Below are 13,014 nucleotides of genomic sequence, written 5' to 3' on the forward strand. Positions count from 1 at the left end.
GTATTCCTTATTGAAATGTAAAGTGCTAATGTGGAACTTATTAGCCACAGTGGTAGTTCCTCTCAGCAGGTTTTGGCAGTCTGAACAGCTGACAGAGTTGCTATGTGCCAAATGCACATGTCTTGGTACTCTCCTGTGTAGAGGTCTTTGTTCAATTCAACAGACTGTTTTGCTTTTGTCCTCAGTTTATTCTTTACTGTTGAGATGTCTGTTATTCCTCAGGGGTTTGTCTTTCAATTTGGAGGATCATCTTTTAGGGTAAGTCTGGTCTACTTTTTGTTTTAGAACTTTAGAAAATTGTCTTTATCTGATATTTTAGGACATAAAGTACTGTATCACAGTCATGACTGATATCTCCTTTCTTTCATTCCTATAAGAATGCATCTTAGAACAGCCCCTTCCTGTTCTAACTGGCTTGGCAGATCTGGACAGATAATCACTAGCTGCTAAAAACCATTTCAGATTCCGAATGTACTCCAATGTGCCTCTAAAACTTGTGGTACTAGATCTGTGGGTTGCATAGGAATGAGCAGCAGTGAAAGGCTGGCCTGCGTGCCTCTGGCAGTCTGTACACAGTTACATAAACACAGTGGAGATATTTCACAGGCTTGTTTTTGCATGAGTGCTGCAGGAACAGAGGGGAGAAGGCTGAAAATGATCATTCCTGACAGAAGAGCTGGAGGCCTGAGGTATGAACTCATGCAGGCTAATGTGACTGACAACACCTCCAAGCTAGCTGTCTCTGAGTTTGACAACATTGTGCATTCAACATTTTTTTAACTCAATCTGGTCATGGTTTGGATTCAGTCTTACACATAAGGATAATATTGATAAGACTGCAAGTACTATTTGTCTGAGATTAATTCAACTGTGTATGAGACTGTTGTTACTGCGCTGTGGCATGTAAAAAGTTGGGCAATGCACCCACACAGTTGCACTGACAAGCCGGAAACTAACACTGAAAAAATAACTGCCGACTAAGGAACCCTTACTGTGTAGAAAGACTCTTCTGAGTACCAACTTTCAGCTTCCTTGGAATTTCACACTGAACGACAGCTCCAACTTCCCAAAACAGCATCTATATGTTCTTATCTAGTGGAGAAAGAGGGGAGAGAGGGACGTAAGAGCTGGAGAGATCCATTGTAGAAGTTTAGTTGACTTCTGTTTCAACTTCAAAGTGGAGCTGAAAGCTTCTGGAATGACCATGATAATGAATTGACCGGGAGATATTGTAGAGGCCTTGGAATAGAGACCATGGGTCTAGTCTGGCTGTCCAGACGCAGTCTAAAATGTAGACTTAGACTAACATTATTGATCTATATGGATACAGACAGAAGGTCAGACAAACACCCAATTAAAGAGGCTAATTAACAAGTAACCTAAATCCATGGTTTTAGAAGTGCACTTAAACATCCCAGTCAGCCAGTCAAATGGTGAACATAGAGGCAGATTAACTAGCTGTCTGGAAGGAAGCAGGCTTCAACTGTTCTGCAATAAAGCTGGTACCTTGATTATGTTTCCCTCTGTATTGATGCTTCACTGTCAAGAGATTGTATGAAATAGTTTTGTCTGTATAGCATGTGTAGAAAGGTTAAATATTTTTTTACTCCTTTGATCTTGTAACGGGTGACGCTCTCCTCATCCTCGGAAGAGGTGAGGAGAGAAGGATCTTCAGACCAAAACGCAGGCTCAGGGAAATAAGCCATCTTTATTATAAATTACGATGGCACACGAAACGAAACAAAACACTTTCCAAACTACAAAATAACAAAACGACGTTGACGAGACCTGAACATAAACTTACATAACTAAACATAAACTTACGTACAGGTAACAGACGACATCGAAACGAAAACGAAACAAACAAACGCTACAGTCCTATGTGGTACGAACATAACATACGGACACAGGAGACAATCACCCACAAACAAACAGTGAGAATGCCCTACCTAAATATGACTCTTAATTAGAGGCAAACGCAAACCACCTGCCTCTAATCAAGAGCCATACCAGGCAAACCGAAACCAACATAGAAACAGATAACATAGAATGCCCACCCAACCTCACGTCCTGACCAACTAACACACAAAAACTAACATAAATAGGTCAGGAACGTGACAGTACCCCCCCCACAAGGTGCGAACTCCGGACGCACCAGCACAAAGTCTAGGGGAGGGTCTGGGTGGGCATCTAACCACGGTGGTGGCTCAGGCTCCGGGCGCGGTTCCCACCCCACCATAATCCATCCTAGCCCCCTCCCTTCAAGAATGTCCACCCTCTTACTTCCCCCCCAAAATCCTCCTAATAACATATCTAATAATGACAATACCGGGACAGAGAGATAAACCAAGACAGAGGGATAGATAAGACTATAGAGGTAGATAAAGATAGAGAGGGAGATCAGGATAGAGGGGCAACTCCGGACTGAAAGGCAGCTCCGGACAGAGAGACAGCTCTGGACTGATGGGCAGTTCTGGGTATCTAGCCTTTTCAGGCTGAAGGGCAGCTCATGGCTGACTGACGACTCTCGATGCTCATGGCTGGCTGACGGCTCTCGACGCTCATGGCAGGCTGACGGCTCTCGACGCTCATGGCAGGCTGACGGCTCTCGACGCTCATGGCAGGCTGACGGCTCTCGACGCTCATGGCAGGCTGACGGCTCTCGACGCTCATGGCAGGCTGACGGCTCTCGACGCTCATGGCAGGCTGACGGCTCTCGACGCTCATGGCAGGCTGACGGCTCTGGCTGCTCATGGCGCTCTGACGGCTCTGGCTGCTCATGGCTCGCTGGCGGCTCTGGCAGATCCTGTCTGGTTGGCGGCTCTGGCAGATCCTGTCTGGTTGGCGGCTCTGGCAGATCCTGTCTGGTTGGCGGCTCTGGCAGATCCTGTCTGGTTGGCGGCTCTGGCAGATCCTGTCTGGTTGGCGGCTCTGGCAGATCCTGTCTGGTTGGCGGCTCTGGCAGATCCTGTCTGGTTGGCGGCTCTGGCGGATCCTGTCTGGTTGGCGGCTCTGGCGGATCCTGTCTGGTTGGCGGCTCTGGCGGATCCTGTCTGGTTGGCGGCTCTGGCGGATCCTGTCTGGCTGACGGCTCTAGCGGCTCCTGTCTGGCTGACGGCTCTAGCGGCTCCTGTCTGGCTGACGGCTCTAGCGGCTCCTGTCTGGCTGACGGCTCTGTAGGCTCATGGCAGACGGGCGGCTTTGCAGGCTCATGGCAGACGGGCGGCTTTGCAGGCTCCTGGCAGACGGGCGGCTTTGCAGGCTCCTGGCAGACGGGCGGCTTTGCAGGCTCCTGGCAGACGGATGGCTCAGACGGCGCTGGGGAGACGGATGGCTCAGACGGCGCTGGGGAGACGGATGGCTCAGACGGCGCTGGGGAGACGGATGGCTCAGACGGCGCTGGGGAGACGGATGGCTCTGGCCGGATATGGCGCACTGTAGACCTGGTGCGTGGTGCCGGAACTGGAGGCACCGTGCTAATGACAAGCACCTTCCTACTAGTGCGGGGAGCAGGAACAGGGCACACTGTATTCTCAAAGCCTACTCTATCCCTGATGCGTGGTACCGGCACTGGTGACGCCGGGCTGAGGACAAGCACATCAGGATTAGTAGGGGGAGAATATACAGTGTGTACAGGGCTCTGGAGACGCACTGGTAGCTTAGTGCGTGGGGCCGGAACTGGAGGCACCGGGCTAGATACACGCACTACAGGGAGAGTGCGTGGAGGAGGAACAGGGCTCAGGATACGCACTGGTAGCCTAGTGCGTAGTGTATACACTGTAGGTACTAGGCTGGGGCGGGGAGGTGGTGCCGGAAATACCGGACCGTGGAGGCGTACTGGCACTCTTGAGCATTGAGCTTGCCCAACCTTACCTGGTTGAATACCCCAGGTTGCCCGACCAGTGCGGGGAGGTGGAATAACCCGCACCGGGCTATGTAGGCGAACCGGGGAAACCATGCGTAAGGCAGGTGCCATGTATGCCGGCCCGAGGAGACGCACTGGAGACCAGACGCGTTGAGCCGGCCTCATGACACCTGGCTCAATACTCAATCTAGCCCTACCAGTGCGGGGAGGTGGAATAACCCGCACTGGGCTATGCACTCGTACAGGAGACACCGTGCGCTCTACTGCGTAACACGGCGCCTGCCCGTACTCCCGCTCTCCACGGTAAGCCTGGGAAGTGGGCGCAGGTCTCCTACCTGCCCTTGGCCCACCACCTCCTAGCCCCCCCCCAAGAAATTTTTGGGAATTACTTACGGGCTTTTTCGGCTTCCGTGCCAGACGCGTTCCCTCATAGCTCCGGTTCCTCTCTCTGGTAGCCTCCGCTCTCCTCAGTGCCTCCAGCTGTTCCCATGGGAGGCGATCTCTACCAGCTAGGATCTCCTCCCATGTGTAGACACCCTTTCCATCCAAAACATCGTCCCATGTCCATTGCTCCTTTCTCTCCTGTCCCTTACTCCGTTTCGTTTTCCCTTGCCGCTTGGTCTTAGCGTGTTGGTGGGTGATTCTGTAACGGGTGACGCTCTCCTCATCCTCGGAAGAGGTGAGGAGAGAAGGATCTTCAGACCAAAACGCAGGCTCAGGGAAATAAGCCATCTTTATTATAAATTACGATGGCACACGAAACGAAACAAAACACTTTCCAAACTACAAAATAACAAAACGACGTTGACGAGACCTGAACATAAACTTACATAACTAAACATAAACTTACGTACAGGTAACAGACGACATCGAAACGAAAACGAAACAAACAAACGCTACAGTCCTATGTGGTACGAACATAACATACGGACACAGGAGACAATCACCCACAAACAAACAGTGAGAATGCCCTACCTAAATATGACTCTTAATTAGAGGCAAACGCAAACCACCTGCCTCTAATCAAGAGCCATACCAGGCAAACCGAAACCAACATAGAAACAGATAACATAGAATGCCCACCCAACCTCACGTCCTGACCAACTAACACACAAAAACTAACATAAATAGGTCAGGAACGTGACAGATCTTATGAATTCTTCCTGAAAACTAGGCCAAAATCACAAAGTGGAGTACGGGTCATAGACCTTTCTCATTGCACAGCTTGTGTTCAAAATGTCACTTTTTTCTTGCTGTGTTTTGTGAAGGTGGTTGGCTAATCAAGTTCCTGAGTTGAGTTTCATGTCAACGTATTCTGAGTCCTTTACCACTTCCTCACTCTGCTTCTGCATTGCGTGCCGAAGTGCTCATGAAGAACAATTTGTGTAAGTAGATTTTCTAAAACTTTAATAGATCTATTACCCGTACTCTTTTCTCATATTTGTTCATGTTGGTGTGTACTTACTCACAAAGCAAGCTCCTCAAAAGAAATACATAGAAATATGGTTGTGCTATTTAAAACAGATGTGAATATGTAAAGAGGACACTTGTCTTCTATTAGGATATAACCAAGATTAAGGCTACTTTAAACAGAATTTGACTTAGCATTTTTGTATCTGGCATTCCATTCTACAGCCCATGTTGATTTTGTTGATTTATTCTCAAGTTCTGTTACCACCATCCGTTGTACTATTCAGAGAAACTATTTTGGGCAGAAATGTGTAAAAGTTGTGGTATGAAAACAGCTAATGTTCCATAAACATGTAGTGGTCATGCTAGTGTACTGGTATGTTAGTGTAACACATGGTCTGGCCAGGGTTTTCTGTTGACATGTGTCAGTGCTGTGTGCTAGGACAGTGGGCTCAGTGTGCAGGTTGGCTGTAGTAGTGTGTCCAGGCCCAGTCATTGGTTTCCTGGCTGAGAGACAGGAAGTGGGGGCAGGGAGCAGTCTGCAACAAGCTGATAACATGCACAAAAACACTGATTCTGACACCGCTCCGTTTGCCCAAAGTCCCTCTTGATATATATTTCAACAATGATCTGGAAATTGTACATGTAATCCAGCTCATCTGAGGTGGTGGAGGGAAAAACAACAGCGAAAGAGCAGGTCACTGCTGTCGTCAGTGGAACACATATATTCAGAGTCCTCTGAGAGGAAATGTTGTGTTTGTGTGCTGGGTAGCGACTGTTCATTACTCTCTAATAAGGGCTGAGTGCCAGACTTCTGCTTTGATACCAAAACGTGTGTTCTTTGCTTTGGAGAATTAGGCTTTCTTTAAACAATATTGTAGTAATGCATTCCATTATTAGCTAGTTGTATTGGAATTCTCCCTGACTTAGACACAATCCAGATGTGGTTTTGTAATAAGTCTAGTTACAAGCCACTTCTTATTGTAGGGTGACCAGACTCCCCCAATTTCTGGTGACAGTCCATGGTTTTGGTGGCCTGACCCCGGCTAGAGCTGTCCCCAAAAATGTCCATGACGGGTAATCAATTTCTGTGTTATAATTAATACAAATATTTGAAAGAACTATTGCAAACATTTTAATTTCCAAAATCTGGTCACCTTAGCTTATTGAATGTTTCCTCAAGGTCTTTTTGCTGCTCATAAAAGGTGCATCTGAAAATAACCAAAGACGCAAGTTCAATCACACATAAATGTGCACTGTTAACAGCCCAAGGATTGTTTGGTAAATGTGAAGTGTTCTTTGTTCTGAAGTGTAGTCTACTGTTCAGACTCAGAATGGGAGGGAGTGGGCCGTGCTGTTTGGCTGAAAGAGCTACTGTTGTCGTGGGGACCGTTTGTGGTGTCCTGCAGTGCCAGGGTTCCATCCAGAACAACATGTCTACTCTGTGTCTAGAGATGCATGCACAACTTAGCTCCTCTAATACACAGGTGTTCTTGTTCAGGCCTGACCCAAACAGTTACCAAACTCATCAGAGGCCGTGGTTTTCATCACTGTACTATCTATGACAGTAGAATACTTATTAGATTCATTTTAAAAAAGGGTTCCAAAAGGGTTGTTTGGCTGTTCCCATTGGAGAACCCTTTTGGGTTCCATGTAGAACCCTCTGTGAAAATAGTTATACATGGAACCCAAAAGGGTTCTACCTGGAACCAAAAAGTGCTCTCCAAAGTGTTATCCTATGGGAACAGAGAATTAGAGTGTAGGTACAGTGCTTTCAGAAATTATTCACACCCCTTGACTTTTTCCACATTTTATTGTGTTACAGACTGAATTTAAAATGGATTAAATAGAGATTTTTGTCACTGGCATACACACAATACCACAAAATGTCAGTTTCTTTGAGAAAATAATTACAAATGTAAAGCTAAAATGTTTTGAGTCAATAAGTATTCAAGTATTCTCATGGCAAGCCTAAATAAGTTCAGGAGTAAAAATGTGCTTAACAAGTCACATAATAAGTTGCATGGATAGTTTTAAGTTGCAATAATAGTGTTTAACATGAATTTTAAATGAGTGAAAAGAAGGAAGCCTGTATATAATAAAAGTATTCCAAAACATGCATCCTGTTTTTAAACAAGGCACTAAAGTAATACTGCAAAAAATGTGGCAAAGTAATTCACATTTTGTCATGAATACAAAGTGTTATGTTTGGGGCAAATCCAATACAACACATTATTGAGTACCACTCTCTGTATTTGCAAGCATAGTGGTGGCTGCATCATGTTATGGCTATGCTTGTAATCGTTAAGGACTGGGGAGTTTTTCAGGATAAAAAAGAAACAGAATGGAGCTAAGCACAGGCAAAATCCTAGAGGAAAACCTGGTCCAGTCTGCTTTCCATCAGACACTGGGAGATGAATTCACCTTTCAGCAGAACAGTAACCTAAACACAAAGCCAAATATACACTGGAGTTGCTTACCAAGAAGACAGTGCATGTTCCCGAGTTACAGTTTTGAAAATATATGGCAAGACCTGACAACGGTTGTCTAGCAATTATCAACAACCAATTTCACAGAGCTTTAAGAATTTTGAAAAGACAAATGGGCAAATGTGACTGAGAGACTTACCCAGAAAGACCCACAGCTTTAATCGCTGCCAAAGGTGATTCTACAAAATATTGACTCAGGGGTGTGAATACTTACAGTAATGGACAAAGGTTTGGAGACACCTACTCATTCAAGGATTTTTCTATATTTGTTGTATTTTCTACATTGTAGAATAATAGTGAAGACATCAAGATGATGAAATAACACATATGGAGCTTTGTAGTGATCAAAAAAGTGTTAAACAAATCAAAATATATTTTAGATTTTAGATTCTTCAAAGAAGTCACCCTTTGCCTTGATGACAGCTTTGCACACTCTTGGCATTCTCTCAACCAGCTTCACTTGGAATGCTTTTCCAAAAGTCTTGAAGGAGTTCCCACATATGCTGAGCACTTGTTGGCTGCTTTACTTCACTCTGCGGTCCAAATCATTCCAAACCATCTCAATTAGTGTTGAGGTTGGGTGATTGTGGAGGCCAGGTCATCTGATGCAGCACTCCATCACTCTCCTTCTTGTTCAAATAGCCCTTACATAGCCTGGAGGTTTGTTGGGTCATTGTCCTGTTGAAAAGCAAATGATAGTCCCACTAAGTGCAAACCAGATGGGATATCACTGCAGAATGCTGTGGTAGCCATATTGGTTAAGTGTGCCTTGAATTCTAAATGATTTACAGACAGTGTCACCAGCAAAGTAGCTCCTCCTCCATGCTTCACGGTGGGAACCACACATGTGGAGATTGTCCGTTCACTTACAAAGACACGGTGGATGGAACCTAAAATCTCAAATTTGGAATCATCAGACCAAAGAACAGATTTCCACCGGTCTAATGTCCATTCCTTGTGTTTCTTGGCCCAAGCAAGTCTCTTCTTATTATTGGTGTCCTTTAGTAGTGGTTTCTTTGCAGCAACTCGACCATGAAGGCCTGATTCACACATTCTCCTCTGAACAGTTGATGTTGAGATGTGTCTGTTACTTTAACTCTGTGAATCATTTATTTGGGCTGCAATTTCTGAGGCTGGTAACTCTAATAAACATATCCTCTGAAGCAGAGGTAACTCTGGGTCTTCCTTTCCTGTGGTGGTCCTCCTAAGAGCCAGTTTCATCATAGCACTTGGTTTTTGCGACTCCACTTGAATAAACTTTCTTGATATTTTCCATATTGACTGACATTCATGTCTTTAAAGTAATGATGGACTGTCATTTATTTTTGCTTATTTGAGATGTTCTTGCCATAATATGGACTTGGTCTTTTAACAAATAGGGCTTTCTTCTGTATACCACCCCTGCCTTGTCACAACACAACTGATTGGCTCAAAGATTAGGAAGGAAAGAAATTCCACAAATTAACTTTTAAAAAGGGACACCTGTTAATTGAAATGCATTCCAGGTGACTACCTCATGAAGCTAGTTGAGAGAATGCCAAGAGTGTGCAAAGCTGTCATCAAGGCCAAGGGTGGTTACTTTGAAGAATCTCAAATATAAAATACATTTTGATTTGTTTAACACTTTTTTGGATACTACATGATTCCATATGTGTTATTTCATAGTTTTGATGTCTTCACTGTTATTCTACAATGTAGAAAATAGTAATAATAAAGAAAAACCCTTGAATGAGTAGGTGTCCAAAATGTAAACTTGTACTGTATAGTTCTGTATTTAATTTTCAATACATTTGCAAACATTTCTTAAAATATGTTTTCACATGTCATTATGGGGTATTGTTTGTAGATGGATGAGAACAATATATACATTCAGCAAACAAAGAAAAGTCCCTTTTTCAGGACCCTGTCTTTCAAAGATCATTCGTAAAAATCCAAATAACTTCACAGATCTTTCCCATGCTTGTTCAATGAACCATAAACAATTCATGAACAGTCACCTGTGGAACGGTCGTTAAGACACTAACAGCTTACAGACGGTAGGCAATTAAGGTCACAGTTTTGAAAACTTAGGACACTAAAGAGGCCTTTCTACTGACTCTGAAAAACACCAAAAGAAAGATGCCCAGGGTCCCTGCTCATCTGCGTGAACGTGCCTTAGGCATTCTGCAAGGAGGCATGAGGACTGCAGATGTGGCCAGGGCAATAAATTGCAATGTCCGTACTTTGAGACACCTAAGACAGCACTACAGGGAGACAGGACGGACAGCTGATCGTCCTCGCAGTGGCAGAGCACAAGTAACAACACCTGCACAGGATTGGTGCATCTGAACACCACACCTGCAGGATGGCAACAACAACTGCCCGAGTTACACCAGGAACGCACAATCCCTGCGAGTCGCAGTTTTGTCTCACCAGGGATGCTGTTCGGATTCGCGTTTACCGTCGAAGGAATGAGCGTTACACCGAGGCCTGTACTCTGGAGCGGGATCGATTTGGAGGTGGAGGGTCTGTCATGGTCTGGGGCGGTATGTCACAGCATCATCAGACTGAGCTTGTTGTCATTGCAGGAAATCTCAACCCTGTGCGTTACAGGGAAGACATCCTCCTCCCTCATGTGGTACCCTTCATGCAGGCTCATCCTGACATGACCCTCCAGCATGACAATGCCACCAGCCATACTGCTCATTCTGTGCATGATTTTCTGCAAGACAGGAATGCCAGTGTTCTGCCATGGCCAGCGAAGAGCCCGGATCTCAATCCCATTGAGCATGTCTGGGACATGTTGGATCGGAGGGTGAGGGCTAGGGCCATTCCCCCCAGAAATGTCCGGGAACTAGCAGGCGCCTTGGTGGATGAGAGGGGTAACATCTCACAGCAAGAACTGGCAAATCTGGTGCAGTCAATGAGGAGGAGATGCACTGCAATACTTAATCCAGCTGGTGGCCACACCAGATACTGACTGTTACTGTTGATTTTGCCCCCCCCCCCCCCCCCCTTTGTTCAGGGACACATTATTCAATTTCTGTTAGTCACATGTCTGTGGAACTTGTTCAGTTTATGTCTCAGTTGTTAAATCCTGTTATGTTCATACGAATATTTACACTGAAATTAAACACAGTTGACAGTGAGTTTATTCGCTGAGTTTATTTAATCAATTTTGAATTCAGGCTGTAACGCAACAAAATGTGGAATAAGGGGGTAGGACGGATCATAGTAATGGCTGGAACAGAGTGAATGCAATGGTATCAAACACATGGAAACCATGGAAAGCATGTGTTTGATATATTTGAACCAGTCCACTCATTCTGCTCCTGCCATTACCATGAGCCCGTCCTCCCCAATTAAGGTGCCACCAACCTCCTGTGGTCAAGAGGTATGAATACTTTCTGAAGGCACTGTGCATTGTGACCCCCTTTTTTGAGCACTGCCAAAGTACTACCTTGTCAATTAGTTGACTGTGAACGTGAGAGTGTTCTCAATAACTCATGTTGATGATAGAAATGGATGATTGTGTAATACCCTGTAGTGATGCGTCATGTTCAGACCTGTTGGGAGATTCAGTTGTGTGTTTTGTTCTTGTTTATAACAGTTTGCCATCTGGAAGTTCTTGTACCTGTAAATACTGTGGTCTGTTTTCATACTTCCCATTTCCTTATATCATTATAATGAATTTAGACCGAATTTCCAATGTTGATATTGATGTATGATTTGGGCTTGACCCTTAATGTTTTTGCTATTAGGTCAGAGCTGAATTTGCCAACACTCTAAACCATGGGGGATGAAATTCATTAACAAAACACTATCTTTGCCTTACTTCATGAACATTGTTACACTGACATCACACTTCCCATATATTTTCTGCATTAACTTGATCAAAAGCGGGCAGGAGGAGTGTGCAACCATCATGTGCTCTCATTTTGTGTTGATAAGTCTTCAATTACATGACACAAAAAAACAGTTAGTGATTAAGAACACACACTTTCCCATGTGTCTCATGTCTTTTGGCAGCTCTGTTTAGCTCGTCTATTGAGATAATTGCATTTGTATGCAGACACAGAGAGAATGTAATTTATTTAATTGAGACAGTATGGGTAATTGAACCGGGACAATACTGTACACAAATAATTATGCAGCGGGGCTGTTCCCCTCAGCCTGTAACGGTCTCATGCTGAATGACTGCAGACAGTTCATGTCATTGTAGCGTTGGAACTGATTTGGATCGGTCCTCTGGTGTCATAGCTGACCAATTTTACAGTCTGGTAGTGATGCAAAACTCCAGCACACATTGAAATATTACATATGTTTTGTCTGGGATATTTCAGATTTTTTTTGTCATCCTTGGGTTCCTTCCAAATATTCTTCACTCGGTTAAAACCTGTTGATGGCCAGGGAATGATCTGTCATATTGTGACCTTACTGTGTAATAAACAATGATTCATCACAATTTGTCAATTTGTTAGCACCATGGTAGGTTGCTAAGGAAGCTCCTCTGTTCAAACTTAAAGGGAAGTATCTATATGAACTTAGGAGGATGAGTTTTGGAATTGTGTTTGCTGAAATGTTGCATATTGACACATTATTATGGTAGTCTGTTTTTCCCAAGGAAATATTGTGTAGAAATAAACATTCGCATGATAACGGGTTTGGTATGGGTTTAGGTTAAAGCTGCAATATGTCACTTTTTGAGCTACCAACCAAATTCACATAGAAATGTGACTTATAGATCTGTGACTTTTAGATCTGTAATTCTCATTGAAAGCAAGTCTAAGAAGCGGTAGTTTTTTAAATCCACAATAGAGGAACAAAGCTGGACAGTGAAGCACATAACTAAGTGATAGGGAATAAAGAGAGCAAAGCAGAAGTGACAGGACTAGGTTTAAAGGGACATTTACTGCCTGCAAAAAAAGTGCAAGTGCTTAACGGAAGGTCCCAAAGTGCCCTTCATCATTTCAGGATTAGTGTAGAAAATTGTCATTAGTAGGAATGTGACCATTTAGGACTGTGTAGTAGGCAGGGCTTATATGAGACTTATATGAGGCTCCCGAGTGGCGCAGCGGTCTAAGGCACTGCATCTCAGTGCTAGAGGTGTCACTACAGACACCCTGGTTTGAATCCAGGCTGTATCACATCAGGCTGTGATTGGGAGTCCCATAGGGCGGCACACAATTGGCCCAGCGTCGTCCGGGTTTGGCCGGTGTAGGCCGCATTGTAAATAAGAATTTGTTCTTAACTGACTTGCCTAGTTAAATT

General features: G+C 44.5%; 1 protein-coding gene across 1 annotated transcript in view; it reads left to right on the forward strand.

The window, feature by feature from the left end:
• The first annotated feature begins 5,148 nt into the window (after positions 1-5,148).
• LOC129825073 (centrosomal protein of 85 kDa-like) overlaps positions 5,149-13,014 on the forward strand; it is a 74,277-nt gene continuing 66,411 nt past the window's right edge. Inside the window, exon 1 of the mRNA XM_055884831.1 lies at positions 5,149-5,250. Within this exon, the coding sequence (XP_055740806.1) occupies positions 5,235-5,250 (16 nt within the window). The 5' untranslated portion in view covers positions 5,149-5,234. The remainder of the gene's footprint in view (positions 5,251-13,014) is intronic.

Source organism: Salvelinus fontinalis, chromosome 27 (genome assembly GCF_029448725.1).
Source record: "Salvelinus fontinalis isolate EN_2023a chromosome 27, ASM2944872v1, whole genome shotgun sequence".
In the NCBI taxonomy this organism is placed as follows: Eukaryota; Metazoa; Chordata; class Actinopteri; order Salmoniformes; family Salmonidae; genus Salvelinus; species Salvelinus fontinalis.